The sequence below is a fragment of the Salmo salar genome, chromosome ssa05, assembly GCF_905237065.1.
Source record: "Salmo salar chromosome ssa05, Ssal_v3.1, whole genome shotgun sequence".
NCBI classification, from domain to species: domain Eukaryota; kingdom Metazoa; phylum Chordata; class Actinopteri; order Salmoniformes; family Salmonidae; genus Salmo; species Salmo salar.
The window spans coordinates 67652933-67679245 of record NC_059446.1 but is presented as its reverse complement, the minus strand read 5'-3'; the positions used below and the strand labels follow the sequence as shown (position 1 = coordinate 67679245).

The 26313-nt window shown below is 47.5% G+C and overlaps 1 protein-coding gene across 3 annotated transcripts in view; it reads left to right on the top strand.

The window, feature by feature from the left end:
• The window catches only part of LOC106605587 (rho GTPase-activating protein 33), a 37240-nt gene extending 14488 nt beyond the window's left edge, over window positions 1-22752 (top strand). For all 3 annotated transcript variants that reach the window (XM_045718635.1, XM_045718636.1, XM_045718637.1), the window contains exons 3-23: window positions 182-266; window positions 4497-4583; window positions 4857-4994; window positions 5340-5432; window positions 5931-6053; window positions 6673-6750; window positions 7203-7269; window positions 8943-8999; window positions 10303-10452; window positions 10782-10884; window positions 11226-11370; window positions 11473-11555; window positions 12604-12711; window positions 12897-13045; window positions 16569-16725; window positions 16858-16997; window positions 17270-17344; window positions 17690-18429; window positions 18549-18732; window positions 18886-19232; window positions 19661-22752. In XM_045718635.1, the coding sequence (XP_045574591.1) occupies window positions 182-266; window positions 4497-4583; window positions 4857-4994; window positions 5340-5432; window positions 5931-6053; window positions 6673-6750; window positions 7203-7269; window positions 8943-8999; window positions 10303-10452; window positions 10782-10884; window positions 11226-11370; window positions 11473-11555; window positions 12604-12711; window positions 12897-13045; window positions 16569-16725; window positions 16858-16997; window positions 17270-17344; window positions 17690-18429; window positions 18549-18732; window positions 18886-19232; window positions 19661-22096 (5545 nt within the window). In that variant the 3' untranslated portion in view covers window positions 22097-22752. The remainder of the gene's footprint in view (window positions 1-181; window positions 267-4496; window positions 4584-4856; window positions 4995-5339; window positions 5433-5930; window positions 6054-6672; window positions 6751-7202; window positions 7270-8942; window positions 9000-10302; window positions 10453-10781; window positions 10885-11225; window positions 11371-11472; window positions 11556-12603; window positions 12712-12896; window positions 13046-16568; window positions 16726-16857; window positions 16998-17269; window positions 17345-17689; window positions 18430-18548; window positions 18733-18885; window positions 19233-19660) is intronic.
• The last annotated feature ends 3561 nt before the right edge of the window (window positions 22753-26313 follow it).

The window sequence follows — 26313 nt, the reverse complement described above, 5'->3', positions numbered from 1 at the left end:
TGTAGACCTATTAATTCACCCAAACGTATACAGGGCTTCTACTACTGCTCTAACGTTAAAACAGTGTTGGTCTGCTGCTGTTCAAGACAAATAGATTCTCTGTATTGTGACTCACACACTCTGTGGCTGTATAATGCTGTTGTTTAATCTAATCTGACTGCTGTGTGTGTTTCTATCTCAGGCTGTCTGTTGTGAAAGGTCACTTCCCTAAGCTTGTTGACTGTGCCCACTTCCACTATGACAATGTGGAGTTTGGCTCCATCGAGGTAGGTTTTGACACAAGACTGTGCGTGCGGGCTAAAATGCCCATTTTAGAAATGTAAACTACAAAGATGTCCTGCTTGGCTGACTGTAAATGAAGTGTGTTTTAGCCATGTCTATTACTAATGTCGTAGGTCCTTATGGATGTTCCAGAGGCATGCATTAGAACCCCAGCCTCATGTTGTAATGTTACTGTAGTGATGGTAACCCCAGCCTCATGTTGTAATGTTACTGTAGTGACGGTAACCCCAGCCTCATGCTGTAATGTTACTGTAGTGAAGGTAACCCCAGCCTCATGCTGTAATGTTACTGTAGTGACGGTAACCCCAGCCTCATGCTGTAATGTTACTGTAGTGACGGTAACCCCAGCCTCATGCTGTAATGTTACTGTAGTGACGGTAACCCCAGCCTCATGTTGTAATGTTACTGTAGTGATGGCAACCCCAGCCTCATGTTGTAATGTTACTGTAGTGACGGCAACCCCAGCCTCATGTTGTAATGTTACTGTAGTGACGGTAACCCCAGCCTCATGCTGTAATGTTACTGTAGTGACGGTAACCCCAGCCTCATGTTGTAATGTTACTGTAGTGACGGTAACCCCAGCCTCATGTTGTAATGTTACTGTAGTGACGGTAACCCCAGCCTCATGTTGTAATGTTACTGTAGTGACGGTAACCCCAGCCTCATGCTGTAATGTTACTGTAGTGAAGGTAACCCCAGCCTCATGCTGTAATGTTACTGTAGTGATGGTAACCCCAGCCTCATGCTGTAATGTTACTGTAGTGATGGTAACCCCAGCCTCATGTTGAAATGTTACTGTAGTGACGGTAACCCCAGCCTCATGCTGTAATGTTACTGTAGTGACGGTAACCCCAGCCTCATGCTGTAATGTTACTGTAGTGACGGTAACCCCAGCCTCATGTTGTAATGTTACTGTAGTGATGGCAACCCCAGCCTCATGTTGTAATGTTACTGTAGTGACGACAACCCCAGCCTCATGCTGTAATGTTACTGTAGTGACGGTAACCCCAGCCTCATGTTGTAATGTTACTGTAGTGACGGTAACCCCAGCCTCATGTTGTAATGTTACTGTAGTGACGGTAACCCCAGCCTCATGTTGTAATGTTACTGTAGTGACGGTAACCCCAGCCTCATGCTGTAATGTTACTGTAGTGACGGTAACCCCAGCCTCATGCTGTAATGTTACTGTAGTGACGGTAACCCCAGCCTCATGTTGTAATGTTACTGTAGTGACGGTAACCCCAGCCTCATGTTGTAATGTTACTGTAGTGACGGTAACCCCAGCCTCATGCTGTAATGTTACTGTAGTGACGGTAACCCCAGCCTCATGCTGTAATGTTACTGTAGTGACGGTAACCCCAGCCTCATGCTGTAATGTTACTGTAGTGACGGTAACCCCAGCCTCATGTTGTAATGTTACTGTAGTGACGGTAACCCCAGCCTCATGTTGTAATGTTACTGTAGTGACGGTAACCCCAGCCTCATGTTGTAATGTTACTGTAGTGACGGTAACCCCAGCCTCATGCTGTAATGTTACTGTAGTGATGGCAACCCCAGCCTCATGTTGTAATGTTACTGTAGTGACGACAACCCCAGCCTCATGCTGTAATGTTACTGTAGTGACGGTAACCCCAGCCTCATGCTGTAATGTTACTGTAGTGACGGTAACCCCAGCCTCATGTCGTAATGTTACTGTAGTGACGGTAACCCCAGCCTCATGTTGTAGTGTTGTGTCGTGACGACAACCCCAGCCTCATGCTGTAATGTTGCTGTCGTGACGACAACCCCAGCCTCATGCTGTAATGTTGCCGTCGTGACGACAACCCCAGCCTCATGCTGTAATGTTACTGTAGTGACGACAGCCTCATGCTGTAATGTTACTGTAGTGACGACAGCCTCATGCTGTAATGTTGCTGTCGTGACGACAGCCTCATGCTGTAATGTTGCTGTCGTGACGACAGCCTCATGCTGTAATGTTGCTGTCGTGACGACAGCCTCATGCTGTAATGTTGCTGTCGTGACGACAGCCTCATGCTGTAATGTTGCTGTCGTGACGACAGCCTCATGCTGTAATGTTGCTGTCGTGACGACAGCCTCATGCTGTAATGTTGCTGTCGTGACGACAGCCTCATGCTGTAATGTTGCTGTCGTGACGACAGCCTCATGCTGTAATGTTGCTGTCGTGACGACAGCCTCATGCTGTAATGTTGCTGTCGTGACGACAGCCTCATGCTGTAATGTTGCTGTCGTGACGACAGCCTCATGCTGTAATGTTGCTGTCGTGACGACAGCCTCATGCTGTAATGTTGCTGTCGTGACGACAGCCTCATGCTGTAATGTTGCTGTCGTGACGACAGCCTCATGCTGTAATGTTGCTGTAGTGACGACAGCCTCATGCTGTAATGTTGCTGTAGTGACGACAGCCTCATGCTGTAATGTTACTGTAGTGACGACAGCCTCATGCTGTAATGTTACTGTAGTGACGACAGCCTCATGCTGTAATGTTACTGTAGTGACGACAGCCTCATGCTGTAATGTTGCTGTCGTGACGACAACCCCAGCCTCATGCTGTAATGTTACTGTAGTGACGGTAACCCCAGCCTCATGCCTGTAGTGTTGCTGTAGTGGCGGCAACCCCAGCCTCATGCCTGTAGTGTTGCTGTCGTGGCGACAACCCCAGCCTCATGCCTGTAGTGTTGCTGTCGTGGCGACAACCCCAGCCTCATGCCTGTAGTGTTGCTGTCGTGGCGACAACCCCAGCCTCATGCCTGTAGTGTTGCTGTCGTGGCGACAACCCCAGCCTCATGCCTGTAGTGTTGCTGTCGTGGCGACAACCCCAGCCTCATGCCTGTAGTGTTGCTGTCGTAATGATCCCATGTGAACAAGACTGACACACTACTAATGACCTCACAGTACAGGTCTCACTGTGGGTGGGTGTGTGTGTGTTCCCGCATGTCTGTACTGTGTGTGTGTTCCTGTCAGAATGCGTCAGGGCTATGGGCGGAAGGGGGTGGGGTGGGCACAGTGGAGAGATGAGAGCAGCAACATCTCCAGGGCTGAGGCTGGCTCTCTTTCTTTGTACCTGACCTACACAAACTCACTCACTCACGCGCAAACAAACTCACTCTGATTTTCAGTCCATGGGCATTGTAGTGGAAGAGCAGCAGTACTCTCTCTTTTCTCTGACGTTCTCACTCATACCTCCTCTAGATATAATGTAACGTCATCCTATTACAAGGAATAGGTAACTTAATGCCATTTTAAACATATTCATGATGATGAACTCCATACACCTGATGTAGTGAGCGACATCATCACCTCCATGTCTCTCCCCACCCAGCACAGCTGTTAGTGCTCTCGTTCTCTGTGCTGGAGCGCGTGTTTGTGTGTGTGTTTGGCAGAGGGAGCACTGCTCATTAGTGTCTGAAGCCCCTGAAGAAAAGAGACCATTCTCATCTCACTGTCCTTGCTCTCTGAGTCAGAAACACACACGCCAAAGCGCCTCCTTTTCTTCCTCTTTCTTGCATTTGCTTTCTTATGTCGCTCTGGCTCCTTTCTCTTTACCTCTCCCTCTTTCTCTCGCTCTCTCGCTCTCTCTCCAGACAAACGCTCCGAAGTCCACAACACTGCCGGTCTCATTTCAGATGAAAGTATTTTCTATTTTAATCCACCTGGAGCCTCAACACCTCCCTCACTTCTTCCTCCTCTTTCCCAAAAAAGAGAAAAGACAAAAAAAAACCTCTTCCTTTTGTGCTTGTTTGTTGAAGCCCACATGTTTTGTAAATCCGGGCCACCAGAACCCCATGGCTCCCCCCCGAGGCTTTCTATTAGCGACACATGGCTCTGATGTCACTAGTTTAGCAGGCTTGTCTTGTCACTGCTTTCTCTGCATTAAGTCCATTAAACTTTAATACTGTTTGTTGGCTGAGATGTTGTCGGCCATTTTGAAAGATCTCCTGATTTAGTTGGCTGCTTTATTAGAAGATGCAGAATCTGGGCAACTAGGAGAGGTTGTGTAAAAGGTACCAGGCAAGGATTGAGATTTCCCTGGATATAATGTATCCTGATCGTGTGTGTAGGTATAGGAGGGTGCTTTGCAGTATCCTTGTATATGTGTTTGCTTATTCAGTGTACAGTAGGCTATATGTTTTGTATAGTTGCTCCACCTGTTCCTCTGACCCATGCTTGAGTGTGTTTGGGTTTCTGTTCCTCAGTTGCAGTTTGCGAATGAGCAGAGCGATGCCAGCTGGAACTCGGGCTCTGCCAAAGACCTGGTTTTCCTGGTGCAGGTGTCCTGCCAGGTGAGTGAGCACGGCCACATACCCTCGCCAAACACGAGCGCACACACGCTCGCACATCTCCTTGCCAGTGCTATATTTAACCCAGACATATTCACACATACACTTAGACAGTGGGAATATATTTCCCCCTCCCTCTCTCCTCCTGTCTGACTTATTCCCCCCCCCTTCTTGCTCTCCTCCTCACATTAATATTTCTGTCCCCTCTTCTTTCCCTCTCGCTGTCTTGCGTGCTCTCTCTCTCTCTATCTCTCTCCATCCATCTGTGTGATGTAGGCTAAGACATGGATGGTTAGGCGCTCCTATGAGGAGTTCCGTACTCTGGACGCTCACCTCCACCAGTGTATCTACGACCGGCGTTACTCCCAGCTGCTGCCCCTGCCACCCCTCAGTGAGATCGGGGACAGGGTAGAGGTGAGTGGGGACTGTGGGAGAGCTTATTTGTTGAGGGGCGGGTTTATGTAGCATTCTGGCTGAATTAGCTGTAGAATGTTTTTCTGTACTGTATGTAGGTCGATGGTACCGATGTAGGTTAGCATGAAGACCTCTGAGAATGACATGAAATTACCTTCATCGAGGTTATGTAGTCATCGTTGTCTGTCTCTGTACACATTTGTTCTCTGATTCTAGCAGGTGTTGATATTTGGGTCACCTGTCTTCATCTATGGTATCTGGGAGTAGATGTCTGTAAATGGCTGTCGGCTCCTACAGTAGCTGTGTGTTAAAAGTCCTGTGTCAGTTGCTTTTGTTGTTTATCAGATCTTCACCCCGCTGCTGTCGGAGTACCTGAGCCGCCTCTCCATGATCGTGGACAACAAGCTCAACTGTGGGCCTGTGCTCACCTGGATGGAGGTGAGACTATTAAAGTATCTTTAGAAAACATAAGAGAGTGGACTGTGTGGTCCAGTGGTTACAGCCGCTGACCCCGGCTCACATAGATGCCAGAGTCAGCATGGGTTCGAATCTGGCCCACTGCCTTTTGATTCTCCCTCCCCCATCTTTCACACGCTAGTACTATCTCTTCAATAAAGCTAAAAATAAAAACATAGGGGGACTGCTTTTTTTTTTAAGGAGTGGGGCTGCCCCTCCCCCCGAAGACGTTGAAAGGAGTGAAGGTGAGAATAAGCTGTAAAAACATGGAAACATAAGAAATTGGCCAGAGAAAGAAGACAATTGTTGGGGAAGACCAAAGAAGAGTGGGAGAGAGAGAGACAGCTAGAGAGACGGGCTTTGTCTTACCACTTGTGCTTTAGCCCTACTACTATAATTAAGGGATATTGAGAAAGGGGTGTAATTATTTGCCTGTCTATTCCTTAAACAACAGATGTTTGTGTTTGCTGTTCCTCCCAGATTGACAACCGTGGGAATCGGTTCCTCCTGAAAGAGGAAGCTTCGCTCAACGTTCCCGCCATCGCCGCTGCTCATGTCATCAAGCGCTACACGGCGCAGGCCAGCGACGAGATCTCCATTGAGGTATGGAGCTGCTGCAGGGATACACAGAACCAAATTAGATTTACATTAGTGGCAGTCATAGTTTTCAGATTTCTGTGTCACCTCTGTCTGGGCCTTGGTCTCTCTGTTAAGCTGTCACCTTCCTTTTCCTTCTCTTTTTCCTCCTCCATCTTCATTTTCTGTCTATTCCTGTCCTCTCCTCCTTCTACTGCTCTACATACTGCTTCTGTTTCTGGGCCAGAGCACCCTGGAATGGGGTGACCCAAACACTGAGGCACATTTTAGCTCTTTCTTTCTTTGTGTCTCTCTCTCGGTCTCATCTCCTCTCTGTCCTGTCCTCCTTACAGTGAGGAATGGCAACTGTTTCTCATCTGTTCTCCTTATCTGTTATCTGAAATAAGTTTGAGAGGAGTTAACGTGGAGTTCAGCCAAATCAGGCAGCTTGTTGTGTCTGGATAATGTTTAGTTTTGGGGCTGGTGTTTTGACTGCTGAGGCTGTATTATGTGTGTTGATGTACTTTTGGCTCAGATGGTGGTGGGGGGGTGATGTTAAATGAAGTCATCTGGCTCGTTTGCCTATAGACTTTGTCTGAAGTCAGAGGTTGTTTAATGTCTTTGTCTAATGTGTGTGTCTCTCCAGGTGGGAGACATCCTGTCTGTAATTGATATGCCACCCAAAGAGGACTCCAACTGGTGGAGGGGGAAGCATGGCTTCCAGGTACACGACACAATCAGTGGAGACTTCCACCGCTGGCTGTCTCCCTCACGCACACGCCTGTCTCCCTCACGCACACGCCTGTCTCCCTCACGCACACGCCTGTCTCCCTCACGCACACGCCTGTCTCCCTCACACACACGCCTGTCTCCCTCACCCACTTTAAAGAGTCCCGCTGCAGAACAGCAGTTCTCCAGATGATGGCTACATTCACTATCTCACGTCTCCATGTTTCTGTACTTCCTTTTCCCTTGTTTGTTTCCTCTATTTCTTTATATTTCTTTCTTTCACTGTTCTCTATTTTCACTGAGCTTCTACTTTTAACTAATGTGCTCTTGTTTTTTAACCTATGTCATGTGTAAGCTATTGTGTGTGTGTGTGTGTGTGTGCTCCCAAGTTTTTGTGTGTCCGTGCTTGTTATCCTCAATTACTTTGATGGTCTTTCCCCACTTTAGGTGGGATTCTTCCCCAGTGAGTGTGTGGAGCTCATCAATGAGAAGCCTCAGTCCACCGCTAAAATAGGTAGCTTACACACACACACACACGTTATGACACCACCATACTGAATCCCACTTACTGTACATTATCACATACAGTGCCTTCGGAAAATACTCAAACCCCTTGACTTTTTCCACATTTTGTTGCGTTAGTCTTATTCAGAAATTGATTAAATACATGTTTTTCCTCATAAATCTACAGACGATACCCCATAATGACAAAGCGAAAACGGGTATAAAATTTAAAAAAAACAGGAATACCTTACATAAGTACTCAGACCCTTTGCTATGAGACTTGAAATTGAGCTCAGGTGCATCCTGTTTCCATTGATCATCCTGGTGATGTTTCTACAACTGGATTGGAGTCTACCTGTGGTAAATTCAATTGATTGGACATGATTTGTAAAGGCACACACCTGTCTATATAAAAGTCCCACAGTTGACAGTGCATGTCAGAGCAAAAACCAAACCATGAGGTTGAAGGAATTGTCCATAGAGCTCTGAGACAGGATTGTTTCGAGGCACAGATCTGGGGAAGGGTACCCAAGAACACCGTGCCCTCCATTCTTAAATGGAAGAAGTTTGTCACCACCAAGACTCTTCCTAGACCTGGCCCGCCCGGCCAAACTGAACAATTAGGGGGAGAAGGGCTTGGTCAGGGAGGTGACCAAGAACCCGATGGTCACTTTGACTGGGCTCTAGCGTTCCTCTGTGGAGATGGGAGAACATTCCAGAAGGACAACCATCTCTGCAGCACTCCACCAATCCGGCCTTTATTGTAAAGTGGCCAGATGGAAGCCACTCTTCAGTAAAAGGCACATGACAGCCCACTTGGAGTTTGCCTAAAGACTCTCAGAACATGAGAAACAAGATTCTCTGGTCTGATAAAATCAAGACTGAGCATTTTGGCCTAAATGCCAAGCATCATGTCTGGAGAAAACCTGGCACCATCCCTACGGTGAAGCATGGTGGTTGCAGCATCTTGCCGTGGAGATGTTTTTCAGCGGTGGGGACTGGGAGACTAGTCATGATCGAGGGGAAAGATGAACGGAGCCAAGTACAGAGAGATCCTTGATGAAAACTTGCTCCAGAGCACTCGGGACCTCAGACAGGGGTGAAGGTTCACGTTCCATCAGGACAACGACCCTAAGCACACAGCCAAGACAACGCAGGAGTGGCTTCGGGACAAGTCTCTGAATGTCCCTGAGTGGCCCAGCCAGAGCCCGAACTTGAACCCGATCTAACATCTCTGGAGAGGCCTGAAAATATCTGTGCAGCGATGCTCCCCATCCAACCTGACAGAGCTTGAGAAGATCTGCAGAGAAAAATGGGAGGAACTCCCCAAATACAGGTGTGCCAAGCTTGTAGCGTCATGCCCAAGAATACTCGAGGCTGTAATCGCTGCCAAAGATGCTTCAACAAAGTACTGAGTAAACGGTCTGAATACTTATGAAAATTTAATATTTCAGTTTTTTTAAGTAAATTTGCAAACATTTATGAACTGTTTTTGCTTTGTCATTATGGGGTACTGTGTGTAATTTGAGGGGGGAAAAAACTACTTAATATATTTTAGAATAATTCTGTAACGTAACAATGTAGAAAAAGTCAAGGGGTATGAATACTTTCCGAATGCACTGTACACCTGCACTGTGTCACCAGATCAATGTCAGATGTATTGAGTGACGTTTGTGTTTCCAGATGGAGATCCAGCCAGCTCTAACGCCAGCGCACCAGGACCTCCCTCTCCTACATCAGGTAAACAGACGCAATCAACCAATCAATCGCTACTGTATGAGTATTCAGTCTCCACAGAGCGTGTCGACGGTTTTGCAGGGGCTGACTTCAAATGAGTTTGACAACATGCAGTACTAGCTATCATGGTCACTATGTTTTCTTTCTGGCATGCAGCATATATTGCTTATTATATTTAATTGAACTGTATATAACAGCCACTTTTCCTCCCTCCCTTGTATCTTTGTCTTGTAAGTCTTCTAAGTAAACATTATAAAATGATATCTCTCTAGACAATTTTATTATTAAAGGATCCATGACCTCATGTTATAACCAGAAACACACAGCGGATCACATATTTTCACAATTACTCAGCCCATAGGTTATTTTGCTTGCCTAATGTGGTCACCACAACATCTTTGTTATCTTCATATTTGTATCTGTGACCACAGTATATCTCTGTTTTGAAAGTGCAAAGTACAGAACAACAATCTATTTAGCTGGTGTTCCAACTGCCTTCCTGTTGTATCTATTGCCTTTCTCTCTTTCTCTCTCTCTCAGTTCCTCAGCCTTGGTACCTAAGACTTGCTGGTAACAACAACTGAAATGGAATTACTCTCATTAATCTATTTGTCATCTAATCAGAGTCCCCCCCACCGTCCTTATCCTTCCTAACGCCTCATCTCTCCCCTTAATGCAGGGCCTGTATAACACATTTCCCCTTAAGCCAACCAGGAAACGTACACTAGCCATTTATACAACTAGCCAAGCCCTGGGCTGTTCACATGCAGCATGGCAGGAGTGGTCAGGATGTTTTTAGAGTAGAATTAGTGTACATGTATTTTAGAGACCCATAAATCATAGGAACACAACGGAGCTTGTTGTATAAATGAGAAGCAAGTCGTTGTTTTAGAGGAAGACGATACAGGTTTATTATGACCAATGACAATCATTATTTCCTTGCTCCTAATCTTCATGATGCGTCCAAGTAATCTGCTGCTGCTTATTGTTCTAATGATGTTGGTGATCGCGGCTCATTGGTCCAGAACGCGACCCAGCCTCCTACTAGTGTCCATGCTCCAGCTCCCACTAAACTCTCCTATTTTCTGATGTCTTTTCACCCGTTTATATTTGATGACGATGATGACATTCATGTTAAACATTCACATGTGGATACACACATGAACACACACATTTGCAGGACACTTCTCTGTACACACAAACAAAGACACGCCCCTTACAAAGATGGACCCCTCACCCACCACAATAGTCTCTTTCCCACTGTAGTGTCATTTCTCAGCAGCTCTCTGTCGCCCCCCTCTGACAGTTTCTAAGAAGCACGGCAAGCTGATGGGATTCCTGCGCACCTTTATGAAGTCCCGGCCCACCAAGCAGAAGCTCAAACAGAGAGGCATTCTTAAGGAGAGGGTGTTCGGCTGCGACCTGGGAGAGCACCTCCTCAACTCAGGACTGGACGGTACATAAAACACACACTTATCCTCACGTAACCTTTTGGGGATGTAAAGTAGTTGTCAGTATCTTTGGGCTTGTGATTTATAGTAACGTAAGAGTGAGTTGCTGGCTGCAGAGAGGGAGCGGTTTTGGTGTGTCAAGTGAACTCGGAGCAATATTTAAGTCAATCATAATATTTTAGGATCACATTAGTGCTACGGAGTTGATGAAAGGGGCCCATTGCCCTAGTTAGAGTTCTACAGTTCTAATTCTAGAGTCTCATCTCTGTGCGTCCTTGAGAGCCTGGTCTGGTTTGATGTACTACTGTAACATGTGACATGGATCTTTCTCCAGTTCCACAGGTTCTGAAGAGCTGCTCAGAGTTCATAGAGAAGCATGGTGTGGTGGACGGCATCTACAGGCACTCTGGAGTCTCCTCCAACATTCAGAAACTCCGGTACCATTTTGTATTTATATTTTACCATTATTTAACTAGACAAGTCCGTTAAGAACAAATTCTTATTTTCAATGACGTGGGTTAACTGCCTTGTTCAGGGGCAGAACGACAGATTGGTACCTTGTCAGCTCGGGGATTTGAACTTGCAACCTTCCGGTTACTAGCCCAACGCTCTAATGACTAGGCTACCCTGCCGCTAACCCTAACCCTGCATGTCAGGCCCTGAACCTGTAAAGACTTAGAAGTACTACATAGATCATTGACTGCATGCATAAAATACATATAGGCAAATATGCAAAACTCTTTTGGCATTCAACCCTTTTTGACACTCTCTCCACCAGACATGAGTTTGACAGTGAGAATGTTCCAGACCTGACCAAGGATATGTACATGCAGGACATCCACTGTGTGGGGTCCCTGTGTAAGCTCTACTTCAGGGAGCTGCCCAACCCCCTGCTCACCTACCAGCTCTACGACAAGTTTGCTGTGAGTACATGGCCATAACCCAACACAACTCCCTCCAACTGAAAGTGCTGTCCTTTGTCAAAGGCTAATCTTGCCATTTTTTTCCCTGGTCTTCCTCCGTAGGACTGTATGGGAGAGATGACGGACGATGAGCGCATGGTGAAAGTACATGATGTCATCCAGCAGCTTCCACCACCGCACTACAGGTATACACAACACAGCCATGAAGACAGAGACTACAGGTATACACACAACACAGCCATGGAGACAGAGACTACAGGTTTACACACAACACAGCCATGGAGACAGAGACTACAGGTATACACACAACACAGCCATGGAGACAGAGACTACAGGTATACACACAACACAGCCATGGAGACAGAGACTACAGGTATACACACAACACAGCCATGGAGACAGAGACTACAGGTATACACACAACACAGCCATGGAGACAGAGACTACAGGTATATACACAACACAGCCATGGAGACAGAGACTACAGGTATATACACAACACAGCCATGGAGACAGACTACAGGTATATACACAACACAGCCATGGAGACAGACTACAGGTATATACACAACAGAGCCATGGAGACAGACTACAGGTATATACACAACACAGCCATGGAGACAGAGACTACAGGTATATACAACACAGCCATGGAGACAGAGACTACAGGTATACACACAACACAGCCATGGAGACAGAGACTACAGGTTTACACACAACACAGCCATGGAGACAGAGACTACAGGTATACACACAACACAGCCATGGAGACAGAGACTACAGGTATATACACAACACAGCCATGGAGACAGACTACAGGTATATACACAACACAGCCATGGAGACAGAGACTACAGGTATATACACAACACAGCCATGGAGACAGAGACTACAGGTATATACACAACACAGCCATGGAGACAGAGACTACAGGTATATACACAACACAGCCATGGAGACAGAGACTACAGGTATACACACAACACAGCCATGGAGACAGAGACTACAGGTATATACACAACACAGCCATGGAGACAGACTACAGGTATATACACAACACAGCCATGGAGACAGAGACTACAGGTATATACAACACAGCCATGGAGACAGAGACTACAGGTATATACACAACACAGCCATGGAGACAGAGACTACAGGTATACACACAACACAGCCATGGAGACAGAGTGTGGACTGATTGTGTGTGTGTGTGTGTGTGTCCCTCTCTGTCAGGACCCTGGAGTACCTCGTTAGACACCTGGCTGGTCTGGCCACCTGCAGCGGAGAGACCAACATGCACATCAAGAACCTGGCCATCGTCTGGGCCCCCAACCTGCTCAGGTGTGTGTCTGTGCCTACCTATTGTACCTGCGTTGTGGATCATTCCTATAGAAATATATCGTTTAGAACAGATGTGCCTCTGACATGTACAGTGAGGAATCATGTCAGCTCTATTCATGACATTTCTCTCTGCAACACCTTCCTGGAGTTGACCCTGGTGTGGCTGTGTGTCGTCTCCGTGGCAGATCTATGGAGATCGAGGCGGTGGGTCTGAGTGGTGCTGACCCGTTTAAGGAGGTGCGGATCCAGTCTGTGGTGGTGGAGTTTCTCCTCAGTCACGTGGACGTGCTCTTCAGTGACTCCTTCACCTCTGTAGGACGCTTCACAGGCACAGGTACGCACATCACCATAACCCCAACGCTGGCTTCTCTAACGCTCACTGGACACAATCCTCCCAACTTAACTTCCATTTGTGTGGAAACACACATTTCCCATTGAAATCAATGCATTATTTGCATCAGTCGGCAATCGTCAGTGACGTGTGGATTTCAAGTTAGGATTCGATTGAATATCTTCTCCTTCAGAGTGCTCCCTCTGTCTTCTCTCCCTCTGTCTCAGCTCTGTGGTTGTGTGTTATCAATGCCACACACAGAGCATTACCTCAGAGCCTCAAAACCTCTTTTTAGTACCTACGGTAACTAGCTTTACTACTCAGCCAGCCAGGCTTCCTCTATCCTCTACTTAATGCTTTTAGTTGTCTGGTTAAACAGAGAGCTTTGGTTAAAGCCCTGTATATAATGGAGGACACTTCTACTGCCATTACAACTGTCACCACCGCCCGCTGTCCTCCGCCTTTTACCCCGCAAATGCTGTAAATCTATGAAAGCAACTCTACTTGAATGACTCTGATATATTATTTCATTGCACTCTTTGTCTTGCCTCGCAGCACAGTAGAACATGTGTATGAATAGTCTAAAATGGCAATAATATAAGTGACTTAAGCATGGAAAGATTTTTCCACTGCATCCATTTGCTTCATAATTCATTGTCCGAAAAGTAGTACAATATTTGGCAACATTTTGTTCTTTACTCTCTGTTTATCCATCAGTATAAAATATGGAATGAAACTGAAACCTTGCCATAAAGTGAGCCCTCAGCCACACTGATACTGTAGCCATCCCACTGGGCACAGACTTCAATTCAACGTCTATTCTACGTCAATTCAATATAATTTCATTGAAATGACATGGAAACAATGTTAATTCAATCAGTGTATACCAAGTGTGATGGAAGCAGCAGATAGTGAGCGAGAGCTGTGTGTCTCCGTAGCAACGGGCAAGCTGGAGTGTAAGGTCTCTCGGCAGCACCAGAGAACCAGGCTGGTGAGTCTGCAGGAGGCCAGGGGTGAGGAGGAGGAGGAGGAGGTGGGGGAGGCCAGGGGTGAGGAGGTCCCTAAGGCCCCCAGGCACCCTACAGTATCTGCTCCTCTTCTGGATGTCATCGTAGAGAGGCGACGCTACTCCATGTTCTGACCGTCCGTGCCTTCTCTCTCTCTCCCCCTCTCCCTCTCTCAATGCTGGATGCTTACAAGCGCTCTATAGCGTTGATTTGGTTTAGTTTAGGCTTGGTCTACTTTTGGCTTCTGTGTGACCCATTTGTCCTTCTGAGATCTCTGTACGATGTGCACAAGAAAGAGTTCATGATGAATGTGTCTTATCCTATTGGGCTTTTGTCTGTTGTTTTCCAGTAGATGGTAAGTATAGCCAAGTTGGCCTCTCGAGTGGGGCAGTGGTCTAAGGCATGTATAAACCCACTAGAGATTCTGGGTTCGTGTCCAGGCTCTGTCGCAGCCGGCCGCGACCGGGAGACCCATGGGCGGCGCACAATTGGCCCAGCGTCGTCCGGGTAAAGGGAGGGTTTGGCTGGCAGGGATGTCCTTGTCCCATCGTGCACTAGCGACTCCTGTGGCGGGTCGGGCGCGGTGCACACTGACACGGTCGCCAGGTGTACGGTGTTTCCTCCGACACATTGGTGCGGCTGGCTTCCGGGTTAAGGGGCATTGTGTCAAGAAGCAGTGCGGCTTGGTTGGGTTGTGTTTCGGAGGACGCATGGCTCTCGACCTTCGCCTCTCCCGAGTCCGTACGGGAGTTGCAGCGATGAGACAAGACTGTAACTACCAATTGGATACCACGAAATTGGGGAGAAAAAGGGGTAAAAAAACAAACATTTTAATATAGCTAAGCTTTGTGTGCACATGCTGACATATGTTTGTATAAACCCAGTGTCTCTTCATGGTTTGAGTCCCTGGTCAACTGTAAACTCTCACGTGATTTTTCTATTGTATTGACAGTTGAATAGCCAATAAACTTCCATCCTGGTTCAAATTCATCCCATCTTGAAGTAAATGTGGTTGGTTACATTTTGTGTCTACTCCAATATTTGTTTTTGTCATTTTAAGTAGTTATTTAAGTAACTTTTAGGTTGTTTTGCGCTGTAATGCTCAAAATGTTAAAGAATAGACGTTGTTTTGATCAATGTGTCACAAATGCTGTGGATGTTTCTTTTAAGAGGATTACATTGAGCCAGAACCACCAGGTAAAACAACAATGTTGAATTGATTATTCCCAGCTTCCATGATCTGTTTTGTCTTGTCAGCTAGCTAAATAATCAGTAGGCCCTATAGCTAAAATGTTTAACCTCAGTATTGTCTACAGATCAGCAGTATCTGTGTGCTTCTCCAGCTGAAGCGTTTCTGTCAGCGTCCCAGCCAGGGCTCAGTTAGACGCTTGCTTTGTGTCTCAGACTCCACGCCAGGAAAGTCCAAAAAATATTTTGGGTGTCAGATTGTTCTGGCTATTCTCAAAGAAACTTAATTGGCAGGATGAATGTTTGATATGGTTTTTACATTTGTATCACAAACCAAACCAAATCCTCTAAGACCCTATGATCTGTGAACTGTACATGATAGTGTGCTCTCAAATATGGATTATGTCTAGATTATGATTTTGTAACAAGTTTATTCAACATAAAACATATTAGTGAAGATCTCGGACCATTTAGATGTTGTACATTTTTAGACATTGTTTAAAACTATATACTGTACAAGTACATAAACTTTTCAACGTTCTACTACTTTTGAAGTTAGGATAAATTATGTGAGCACCACCAGTGAATGGGAAAATGGATTCAAATGGAACTCCCTCTGCTGGTGATTTGCTGAATGTGATTGCTTAATGACTTATGTCAAGAGTGTTTGACGTGTTGTTCCAACCATTTGTCCAAAAAATATGCTAAATCAAAAAGGGTACTTTGAAAATATTAATATAAACACTTTTATGTTAAATACATTTAATGTGAAAAATTGTATTGCAGTAAATTAATGTGGGAAAAATATTTTTGGGCTTTCCTGGCATGTACTTGCCCTATAAGACACTGTTACAGTACTCTGTTGATTGCATTATAATAATACATATTTGTTTAGATGTCAATCCTGTCTGATGACCCATGCTCTGCTCTCCCCTGATGGGTGTCCTGTTTAGCAAACCTCAGCAAACTTTGCCATTGAGGTTACTTTGGTTGCTCTTTGATTTGGAGTTTCAAATGAAAAGGTCCAACTTCCTCTGCATACCTCAGCCTTCCCTCCCTTTGTGTTGTTTACTCCATGTGATTTCTGATTTGCAAGCGTGTCCGTGTCTTATTCGCTCTCGTTGGGCAAATCTGTAATGACACCCTATTTCCCATATAGTACTTTTAAAAAAACATAGTGTGCCACTTAGGGGCTTTGGCCAAAGGTAGTGCACTACTATACAGGGAATAGGATCTCATTTGAAACAAAGCTTTTGGCCTCCGTCACCGACGCCTCCTCACTCTCCCACCCTCTATCTATTACTAACAGTAGGTCCTCTCTCTGCCTGCAGGGCGGCACTCTCTGACCAGGCCCAAGTCCTTTGTGTCCACCAGGCTGCTCTCCCTAGAAGAGGCCCAGGCCAGGACACAGGCTCCTCTGCTCCTCCAGGGGGCGCCAGTCCAGTTTCAGGGCCAGTTCCACACCGTGCTGGACCACCCTGTCGACAGGTGAGTGGGAGGTCAGGCTTATTCCAGACCATGAAAGTTTCAGTAGTTTCACTATCACATGCAGTTGATTTTAGCAGTCTCACCCACCTAAATCTCTCGCTCTTTGTCTTGCACTCTCTCCTCTCCCTACAGGAGGAAGAGAGGGATGAAGGTACGGAAGGCAGCTGGAGGGAGCTGGAAGACATTCTTTGCGATCGGGAAGCCTCTGGGGGCGGGGCGACGTAAACCAATGAGGATTAGCTCCCTGTTCCAGCCCGCCACCTCACACGCAGGTAGATATCATGTCTGATTTGGACCACACACACACCAGGGGTATGTTCAGTCAATTTGGATGGATGGATGGATGGATGGATGGATGGATGGATGGATGGATGGATGGATGGATGGATGGATGGATGGAGGTGGAAAGGAAAATAAATACCAACTCCACAGTTTGTCGCCCCTTTTGATCCCCTTCTCTCTTTGTATGACAGATCTCCCTTTCTCTCTCTCTGGCTGTCTCTTTCTCCCTCTTCTCTCTCTCTCTCCTTGGTCTCTCCTGCAGGTTGTCGTGTGGACAGTGTGACCCTGCGTTCAGCTAAGAGTGAGGAATCCTTATCGTCCCAGCACAGTGGAGCAGGTACACCACAGTCGGCCATAACACACTGGCTCACTGATGCTAATACTGCTACTCATCTCAGCAGGTTAAGTCCTCTGACTGATCGATAGCAGAGCCTCTCTCTTCTCGTCCGTTAAGTATAGAGTATGAGATGTCTCTGTCAGGGGAGGCTGTGGAAGAGAAGGAATGTGTCTGAAAGCAGTGATGATAGTTGGTTTTGGGACAGTCGGAGAAGAATGGATCGTTTGGGAGCTGGTTGGGGCACTAAGAGACGAGCACTACAGAGACGCTTATTTTAAAACCTGATTATTCCTTTTTTTGTTGTTGCTTTCTCTCTCTTCCTACCTCTCCTTCTCACTCTCTCAGGACAGTCGATGCGTCTGCGGCGGCCCCGCTCCAGCAGTGACGGTCTGTCTTTGGCTGCCTCCATGGACCCCCAGCACCTGCCCCAGCGCCCCCCGTCCCGCCTGCCTTCCAGCCGCTCGTATGACAGCCTGCTGCCTGAGGACCGCCGGCCCAGGGACGATGGAGACAATGAGGAGGATGAAGACGAGGAAGGCATCTACATGCTGCCTGACTTCTCCAACCAGGACCCGGCTGCTTCCTGGATGGCCGAGGACGTCATTGATTTCAGCCCCACCTTCCTGGAGGACGGACCAATCGGCTTGGGCAGCAGCGCAGTGACCGCCGGCGGCAGGGAGTCCCCACCCACTGCCACGCCACCTCCCTACCGCTGCCTCAGCCACCAAGGACACTCTCACTCCAGCAGCCAGCGCTCAATCACAGAGGACCCCGACTCGGTGCTCAACCAATCGGATGCGGCCGTCAGGAGGAGTCTGATCATCGCCGCCACAGCCTCGCCCCTTCAGGTGTTCTGTCAACACAGACCGGCCAATACCAGCCCATCTGCCGGCCAATCAGGGCAGGGCGCCAACCTGAGTACCTCACACAGCCAGGGCCAGCCCACTACACCTGTGACCTCTGCTCAGCCCCCACCAGAGAGAAGATCTTTCACCCGGAAGATGGTGAATGCCTTCTCACAAAAAGCCCCCAAGTCCCCTACACTGGACATCTCTGACCCTGTATCCATCAGCGTCCCTGCTAAGGTAATTCCTCCCTCTGTCACTGCTGTCCCTGTATTTCTGTATCTCAGGATTGGAGTTTACTTGCCTATATACTCTGTATGATAAATTTGCTTCACCAAACTTGACTTTCTCCCTCGTAGGTGTTGGACATGATTGGCGGGCGAGCTGGCGAATTACAGCCTGGCATCCCGAGCAGCGGCCCCTCCCAGTCGCAGCCTCAGATGATCTCCATGCTGCTGAGGTCATGTGACTTCCAGCTGACGGAGAGCTGCCAGCAGGAGATCCGCAGCAAACTGGGCCCCGAGGCCAAGATCAGAGGACAGGGTGAGTAGACAGGAATGGACTCGGCCAGCAAGTTTGATTGAATGTATTAGTTAATTGATTATAGTCCTCATCAAAAATGAGTTTGTTTTCAATGATTTGAGGTTTTACTGCAGACCCTAGTCATGTAATTTAACCCTCCTCTCCCCTCTACAGGTGTAACAGAACCCACCGGTCCCCCCCTGCTCTCCCAGCCTCCCCCTCCCCCTCCTAAAAACCCAGCACGCCTCATGGCCCTGGCCCTGGCTGAGAGTGCCAACAAGGCCCTGAGACAGGGCGCCTCGCCCCCCTACCGCCCCCCTCAGTCCCGGTCCCAGGACGCAGCCGACACCCGCTACCAGAGGTCTCTGTCTGCCGACGCAGGAGAGCTGCTGTCCTCTGACCCCAATCAGCTCTACTCCACAGTGCGCCCCCTGTCTGTGTGGATGACCGAGGGAGAGGGAAACGCGACAGAGACTGCAGCAGATACAGGACACGGCCAGGGAGAGAGGACTCCAGGACAGGTGTGTGTGTGGGAGTGTGCACGTGTCTGTAAGTGGCACTGTATGGGTGTAACTTGGTGTAAACTGTGTCCGTTGGTGAATTCTAAGTGGTGGATATGTTGTTTTGACTGTGCTGGAGATGTTCTAGTTTTGGGCTCCATATGAAGAGTAACAACAGTGCTGTCAGGTCATTTTCAGCAGAGCCTTCATTTCCTAACCACAACAAGCACCATGTTTACAGTTGCCTGGGAAAAATGTGATTCCTTTTTTTTAACTGTCGTTGTTATGAGAAGACTGACAAAGCCCATGTTCTATTTTCCCAGCTAGTTAATCAGGCTTAGAGAACAGTAAAGTATGTCCGGCCACACGTAGCTTCAGCATGCATGACTAACCAGTACTGTAACTTACTGTATGGCGGTAAAAAGTTATACTTTTTTTTTTTATTGCAGGATACAGAGACCCTGTCCTCTGAGACGTCTGACTCTGTGGCGTCCAACTCAGAGCTGTCTGGTGGGAGCGCCTCTGGAGACGACCAGACCCCCAGCCCCATCTACAAGAACCAGAAGCAGCTGCCCCAGTCACAGCCTCCCAACCCAGGCCAGTCTGGGGAGAGACCTAGCCCCACTGAGTCCCAGCCTCAGAGGAAGCCCCCAGCCTACTCACGCCAGTTCTCTGCCCCTCACCTCCAACAGAAATCCACCTCAACCTCCACCCAGTCCAAGCTGTCCTCGGCCCACCCCCAGCTCCTGCACTCCAAGTCAGAGTCCCCTCTGACTCAGGTCCATGCCTTCCAGCCCACCCGCCCCAAAGTACCCCCTAAGCCCCTGGATCTGGAGCGTCCCCACAGAGCACCACTGGCCCAGACTGAGATGCGTCGCTCCCTGGACTCAGGGCGCATCAGGCGGATCTTTGGTCAGCAGGGGAACCCTCCTCTGGCCAGGGCCTTCTCAGAGCGTCTGAGTGGAGCTCCAGACCACCTCGCCCGCTACCACGCAGCCAGGGCAGCCAGCCAACAATCCCTGGGTCAGCAGCCCCCTCAGCAGGCCCAGATCCGGCCCGTGCCCCTCTCCTCCACCTCAGAGGACCAGGGAAAGATGGAGAACTTCTACTATGAGATCGCCGGGCCTGAGAACCTGCAGGGCCCCCCCAGCTACGCCCGCCACAGCTACCAGAACATGAGGCTAGACCTGGAGGGTAACTTCCGCCCGGCCCCCCACCTAGAGGCCAACAAAAGGCCCATCTCCCGGGGGCATCACCAACCCCAGCCTCTCCACCACAACCAGGGTGGACCCAGGGGGGAGAGGGGGCCCCAGCTCTGGTCCAAAGAAGCCACGCGGGCTTGGGCAGCCGCCCACTCCCAGTCCCACTCATTCTTCCACGGACACTCCCACTCTCACCACCACTCCCAGGACGGTTCCACCCACCACCATCACCCCTCTCACCACCACCCCCGGCGCCAGACCTCCTCCTCAGTCCGGCTGGCCCGTAGTGAGATGCACCCCCTCCCCTCCTCCTCCATAGTTCCCCTGGCGCTCCACCAGCACCAACGCAACCTCCACCGCTCCAACAGGTCAGCCTCCACAGACCTCGCCTCCTCCCAGCTACACCCCTATTTTGAAAACGGGAAGGTGTGCTATCGTAAGCCAGAGGAGGCTCCTCTGAGTCTGAGCCAACCTCCCCAGGGCAAGTCTCTCCAGCCATCCCAGGCCCACAGACCGACCTCCAAGGATCTGTCTGAGCCCATCTACGTCAACTTCCCTTTCCCCAGCCCCTCTACTGGGGCCCAAAACACAAAGAGCTGGACCAGCACAGACCTGGATGGAGACTCTCCACAGGATTCTGAACCTCTTGCCACGCCAAACGACCCCCCTCCCCCAGAGGACCAGAGACAGTCCTCCCCCCGCCTGGTCCCTGACCAGGGAGGCTCCACCAGCGTTAGGCTCACCCCCTCCACTCCAGACAGCCCAGCCGCCCACAACGACTCGGCCGCAACGACCCCAGGGAGCATCCAGGGGAGCAACTTCCTCCCAGCTCCCACAGCGTCTACATCGACAGGGATCCACTACCGCAGCCACTCAGACCCCCAGAGCTCCAGCTGCAGTACGGAGCCCATCTCGGGGAAGGAGATCGCCTCCCTGCTGATAGAGAAGCTGGCTGAGGAGGAGAGGGCTGAGGGTCCCTCCACAGTCACCTCCTCCTCTGCCTCCACCAGCTCCTCCCCTGCCATGGAGCACCCTGCCAACCCCTACCCCAGCCAGCAGCACAACCAGCCCCCGCCTGCCTATAATGTCTACACCCCGGGCCCCTCACGGATCAGGGCTCCTCAGAGGGCTGGGGCAGGGGGCTTCCAACGCCAAGACCCGCTCCGGAGGTCCTCGCCCGGGGGTCAGTACAGGCAGGCCTTTGATGTCATGCCCTCAGGCGATCAGGTGCTCAAATACTACCGGACCCAAGACTTTACCCCTGGGCCCCAGGGAGAGCACCAGAGCTCTGGCGCTAACCCCTACCCCCCTCGGCAGCACTACCAGGAGCCCCCCTACCCCATCCAGAGCCCCCAGGACCCCTGCTCCTCAGGCTACCCCAGCCAGCCCCTCTTGGAGCCCTCAGACTCCCCGTCTGCAGCCTTCTCCAACCTGACGCTGGGAGCCCCCAGGCCCTACCCCGGCCAGCCAGGAGGCCTCCAGTACAGCCAGTACCCCTTCCAGCCTGGCCCGATGCTGGGCCAATACCCCAACACTCCCCCCCGCAGAGATGTGGTCCACGAGCCTGTGCTGCGGCCGCAGGGTCTGAGGAACCGGAGAGGGCTGGCACGGCAGGGCAGCTTACCTGCACCATCACCCAACTGGACCATCCATACTGAGGGTCAGACGCGCAGCTACTGCTGAGGAGGAGTGCAAAGTAGTCTTTTACACACTGTACCCTATCAGACTGAAAGTGAAAGAGAGAGAGAGAAGGAGCTAGGAAGAGACCATGTCAAACTCATGGTCCACAGAGAAAGGGAACAGGATGATAGAAAGCCTTCCTGGAAGTGTGAGACAACCGGTCATGTTTAGAAATGGGACCAAGGGCAAGGCATTCTGGGGTAGCTAGACACAAAGTCCAGTTTCCTGTTTGAACATTCCCTGGGGCCTATCACCATTTCACAACTGCAACCACTGGACCAAGGAGGAAGAAGATGTCAAAGAGATGAACCGAAAAGTGGCTTAGATTTGAAAACATTCCAGAGCAGACTGTTGTTGAGAAAGAAAGGCGAATAGCTGCCAGTGTCTTTTCTGGATCAAAATGGGCTTAGGTGGTGGGCGTGGCCAATGGTGCGGTGGCCAAGCAACAATTTTAGAGGCCCTTCTGTTGGCCACAGTGACAAAATGTAGCAGTTTTAAAGCACATTTTCTCCAATTCAAAAAACTCTATGGTGGCCCCATGCCATGACAAAAACTCCTGAATGCATCATTTTATGAATTGTAGATTCTCCCTGTGTCTAGCTTTTATTTTAGTGATGGTTAGTTCTCAAAGATGATCTTATTAAAAAAATATGTAGGTCCATTATCTTTCTACATACTTCACATCTCTTTTTAGTAATTAAGTTTACACTGAAAACGTTTTATCCCGACAATTATTTATTATATAAAAATGAAAAATATATACATACAGTAGCAGTCAAAGGTTTTGACACAGCTACTCATTCAAGGGTTTTTCTTATTTTCTACATTGTGGAAAAGTAGTGAAGACATCAAAACTATGAAATAACACAAGGAATCATGTAGGAATCAAAAAAGTGTTAAACAGATTTTAGATTTTTCAAAGTAGCTACCCTTTGCCTTGATGACAGCTTTGCACACTCTTGGCATTCAAACAACCAGCTTCACCTCGACAGTCTTGAAGGAGTTCCCACATATGCTGAGCGCTTGTTGGCTGCTTTTCCTTCACTCTGCGGTCCAAATCATCCAAAACCATCTCAATTGGGTTAGGGTTGGGTGATTGTGGAGGCCAGGTCATCTGAATCAGCACTCCATCACTCTCCTTCTTGGTCAAATAGCCCTTACACAGCCTGTAGGTGTGTTGGGTCATTGTCCTGTTGAAAAACAAATGATAGTCCCACTAAGCCCAAACCAGATGGGATGGCGTATTGCTGCAGAATGCTGTGGTAGACATGCTGGTTAAGTGTGCCTTGAATTCTAAATAAATCACTGACAGTGGCACCAGCAACACACCATCACACCTCCTCCTCCATGATTCATGGTGGGAACCACACATGCGGAGATCATCTGTTCAGCGTCTCACAAAGACATGGCGGTTGGAACCAAAAATCTAAAATTTGGACTCATCAGACCAAAGGACAGATTTCCACTGGTCTAATGTCTATTGCTTGTGTTTCTTGGCCCAAGCAAGTCTCTTCTTCTTATTGGTGTCCTTTAGTAGTGGTTTCTTTGCAGCAATTCGATATTGAAGGCCTGATTCATGATTGGAGCGGCAGGGTAGTCTAGTGGTTAGAGCGTTGGACTAGTAACCGAAAGGTTGCAAGTTCAAATCCCCGAGCTGACAAGGTACAAATCTGTCGTTCTGCCCCTGAACAGGCAGTTAACCCACTGTTCCTAGGCCGTCATTGAAAATAAGAATTTGTTCTTAACTGACTTGACTAGTTAAATAAAGGTAAAAAATTCACATAGTCTCCTCTGAACAGTTGATGTTGAGATGTGTCTGTTACTTGAACTCTGTAAAGCATTTATTTGGGCTGCAATCTGAGGTGCAGGTAACTCTAATGAACTTATCCTCTGCAACAGAGGATCTTCCTTTCCTGTGGCGGTCCTCATGGGAGACAGTTTCATCATAGCACTTTTGATGGTTTTTGCGACTGCACTTGAAAAAACTTTCAAAGTTCTTGAAATGTTCTGTATTGACTGACCGTCATGTCTTAAAGTAATGATCGACTGTCGTTTCTCTTTGCTTATTTGAGCTGTTCTTGCCATAATATGGACTTGGTCTTTTACCAAATAGGGCTATCTTCTGTATCCCACCCCTACCTTGTCACAACACAACTGATTGACTCAAACGCATTAAGAAGGAAAGAAATTCCACAAATTAACTTTAACAAGGCACACCTGTTAATTGAAATACATTCCAGGTGACTACCTCATGAAGCTGGTTGAGAGAATGCCAAGAGTGTGCAAAGCTGTCATCAAGGCAAAGGGTGGCTACTTTGAACAATCTCAAATATAAAATATGTTTTGATTTGTTTAACACTTTTTGGGGTTACCACACGATGCCATATGTGCTATTTCATAGTTTGGATGTCTTAACTATTATTCTACAATGTAAAAATAAACCCTTGAATGAGTAGATGTGTCCAAACTGTTGACCGGTACTGTATATATCATAATATATAGTCCTTTTTTATTTTTTACGTAAGTGGCCCGGAAAAGCACTTAGGCAGCCCACCCAAGACTTTTCTGTGCAGAAAAACCCCTGGCTGCTGTACTTTTTAACAGATTATTTGGTGTTCTGCACAGTGGTTTGATTGGGTTTACCTTGGTTTTTTAGGTTGTAGTACTGAGAGAGGACTGCACAGGGAAATAACCTCAGTCTTTCTCCTTTTTAAAAAGAAGAACCTCAAATGCTGCTGATTTGGTTTAGTGGTTTTCAGAAGCTTGATTTGACGTGTTATATTTATTTTATATTTTGTTTTGAGGATTGCATGTAATATAAATAATTTGTTTGAAATAATAAGTCTGACGTTCCACCAATTCAGTGCCTTTTTGATATGTATATTGTTTGTTGATTTCACCTACATTCTATCATAAAGAGTACATATTCAACTTAATTTAAAAAACACGTTTTCCCATCGATGTTGAATAATTTAAAAAAAATACTATAAGTGCCAAATAAAGTAACAGGCTTGACGATTTTATCTTAAATCAGCCATAAATCCCCTTGTGGCAGAGGAAATGTAAGCTTGTGGTGTGCAGCAGGGAGTGGCAATTGAATGCAAGCTTCACAAAACAATATAATTCTTATAAAATGTCAAGCCTGGGCATCTATGGTTAACAGGGTTGACGTGTTATGCTCAGTCCGCTCAGTTTTCCACTGCAAAACACCAGACATTTTTTCAGAAGAATCAGCTCACCTGCTCTTACTAAATTATTTGGACTAATAGATGTTCAATGTGTTTTTATTATTTAAAAATTAGTATTTTAAAAGTTTCACCATATTAAAACGAGTTCACATAACCGGGTTGAGCTTAAAATTAGGGAAAAGTTTATTTATTTCTTTAAACTGAATGACTAATCGCATTTAAATGAATAATAATCTTCAGAAATGACTGTCAAAGCAACAAAATAGCTAGGTCTTTACAATGATGGAGAAATGTTCATCTTCTTGGAAGTCACAGAGGGACATATCAAATGCAGAATTTTGGCAATTTAGTAAGTCTTTATTCATATAAAAAAAAGATTTATTGAATTCTCCATGTGGTCTATATTAAAGGGCACTTCATCAAATATAACGCTGTTAAATTTTGTACTTAAAATATCAAAGGGACGCAAAAGGCACTTATTTCGTGGAACAACCCAAGTAGAATTTGTTTTAATTTTTATCCCTGGACAGAATGTGAGTGTGTGAATATATGTACGCATGTCTAAACGTGTCCATGTAACCAATGACGAGTGTCTCTCATGGTGAGCTAAAAAGCACATCATTCATCAAATGAAAAACTGAAACAAAACATTGCCTTCTGTTTTAGGGAAACTGTTTTTACAGACAGTACTTTGTCGTTTTAGGATTAGTGGCACTAGTTTGCGCTGTCATTCTGAATGGTGTGTGTGTGTGTGTATCTCTCTGACTGACTGCAGAAAGTTTGTACTGTGCGTCTTATCTAATGTACTTATCCTTGAAGGATGTTTTTTTACATGTTAAAAAGTCTAACAGATGCTTTTATCCAAAGCAATGTACTGCGCTGATAATACAACACCACACACTGGTCCTCGGTTGTTTTTCTGTATCCGTGTTGGTTGAATACAACAGAAGCACCCCAGATATCCTTACCTCCATTTTGGGAGTTGTACTCACTGCCTGCCCCTATGCAACATATCCCTGACACATACAACAC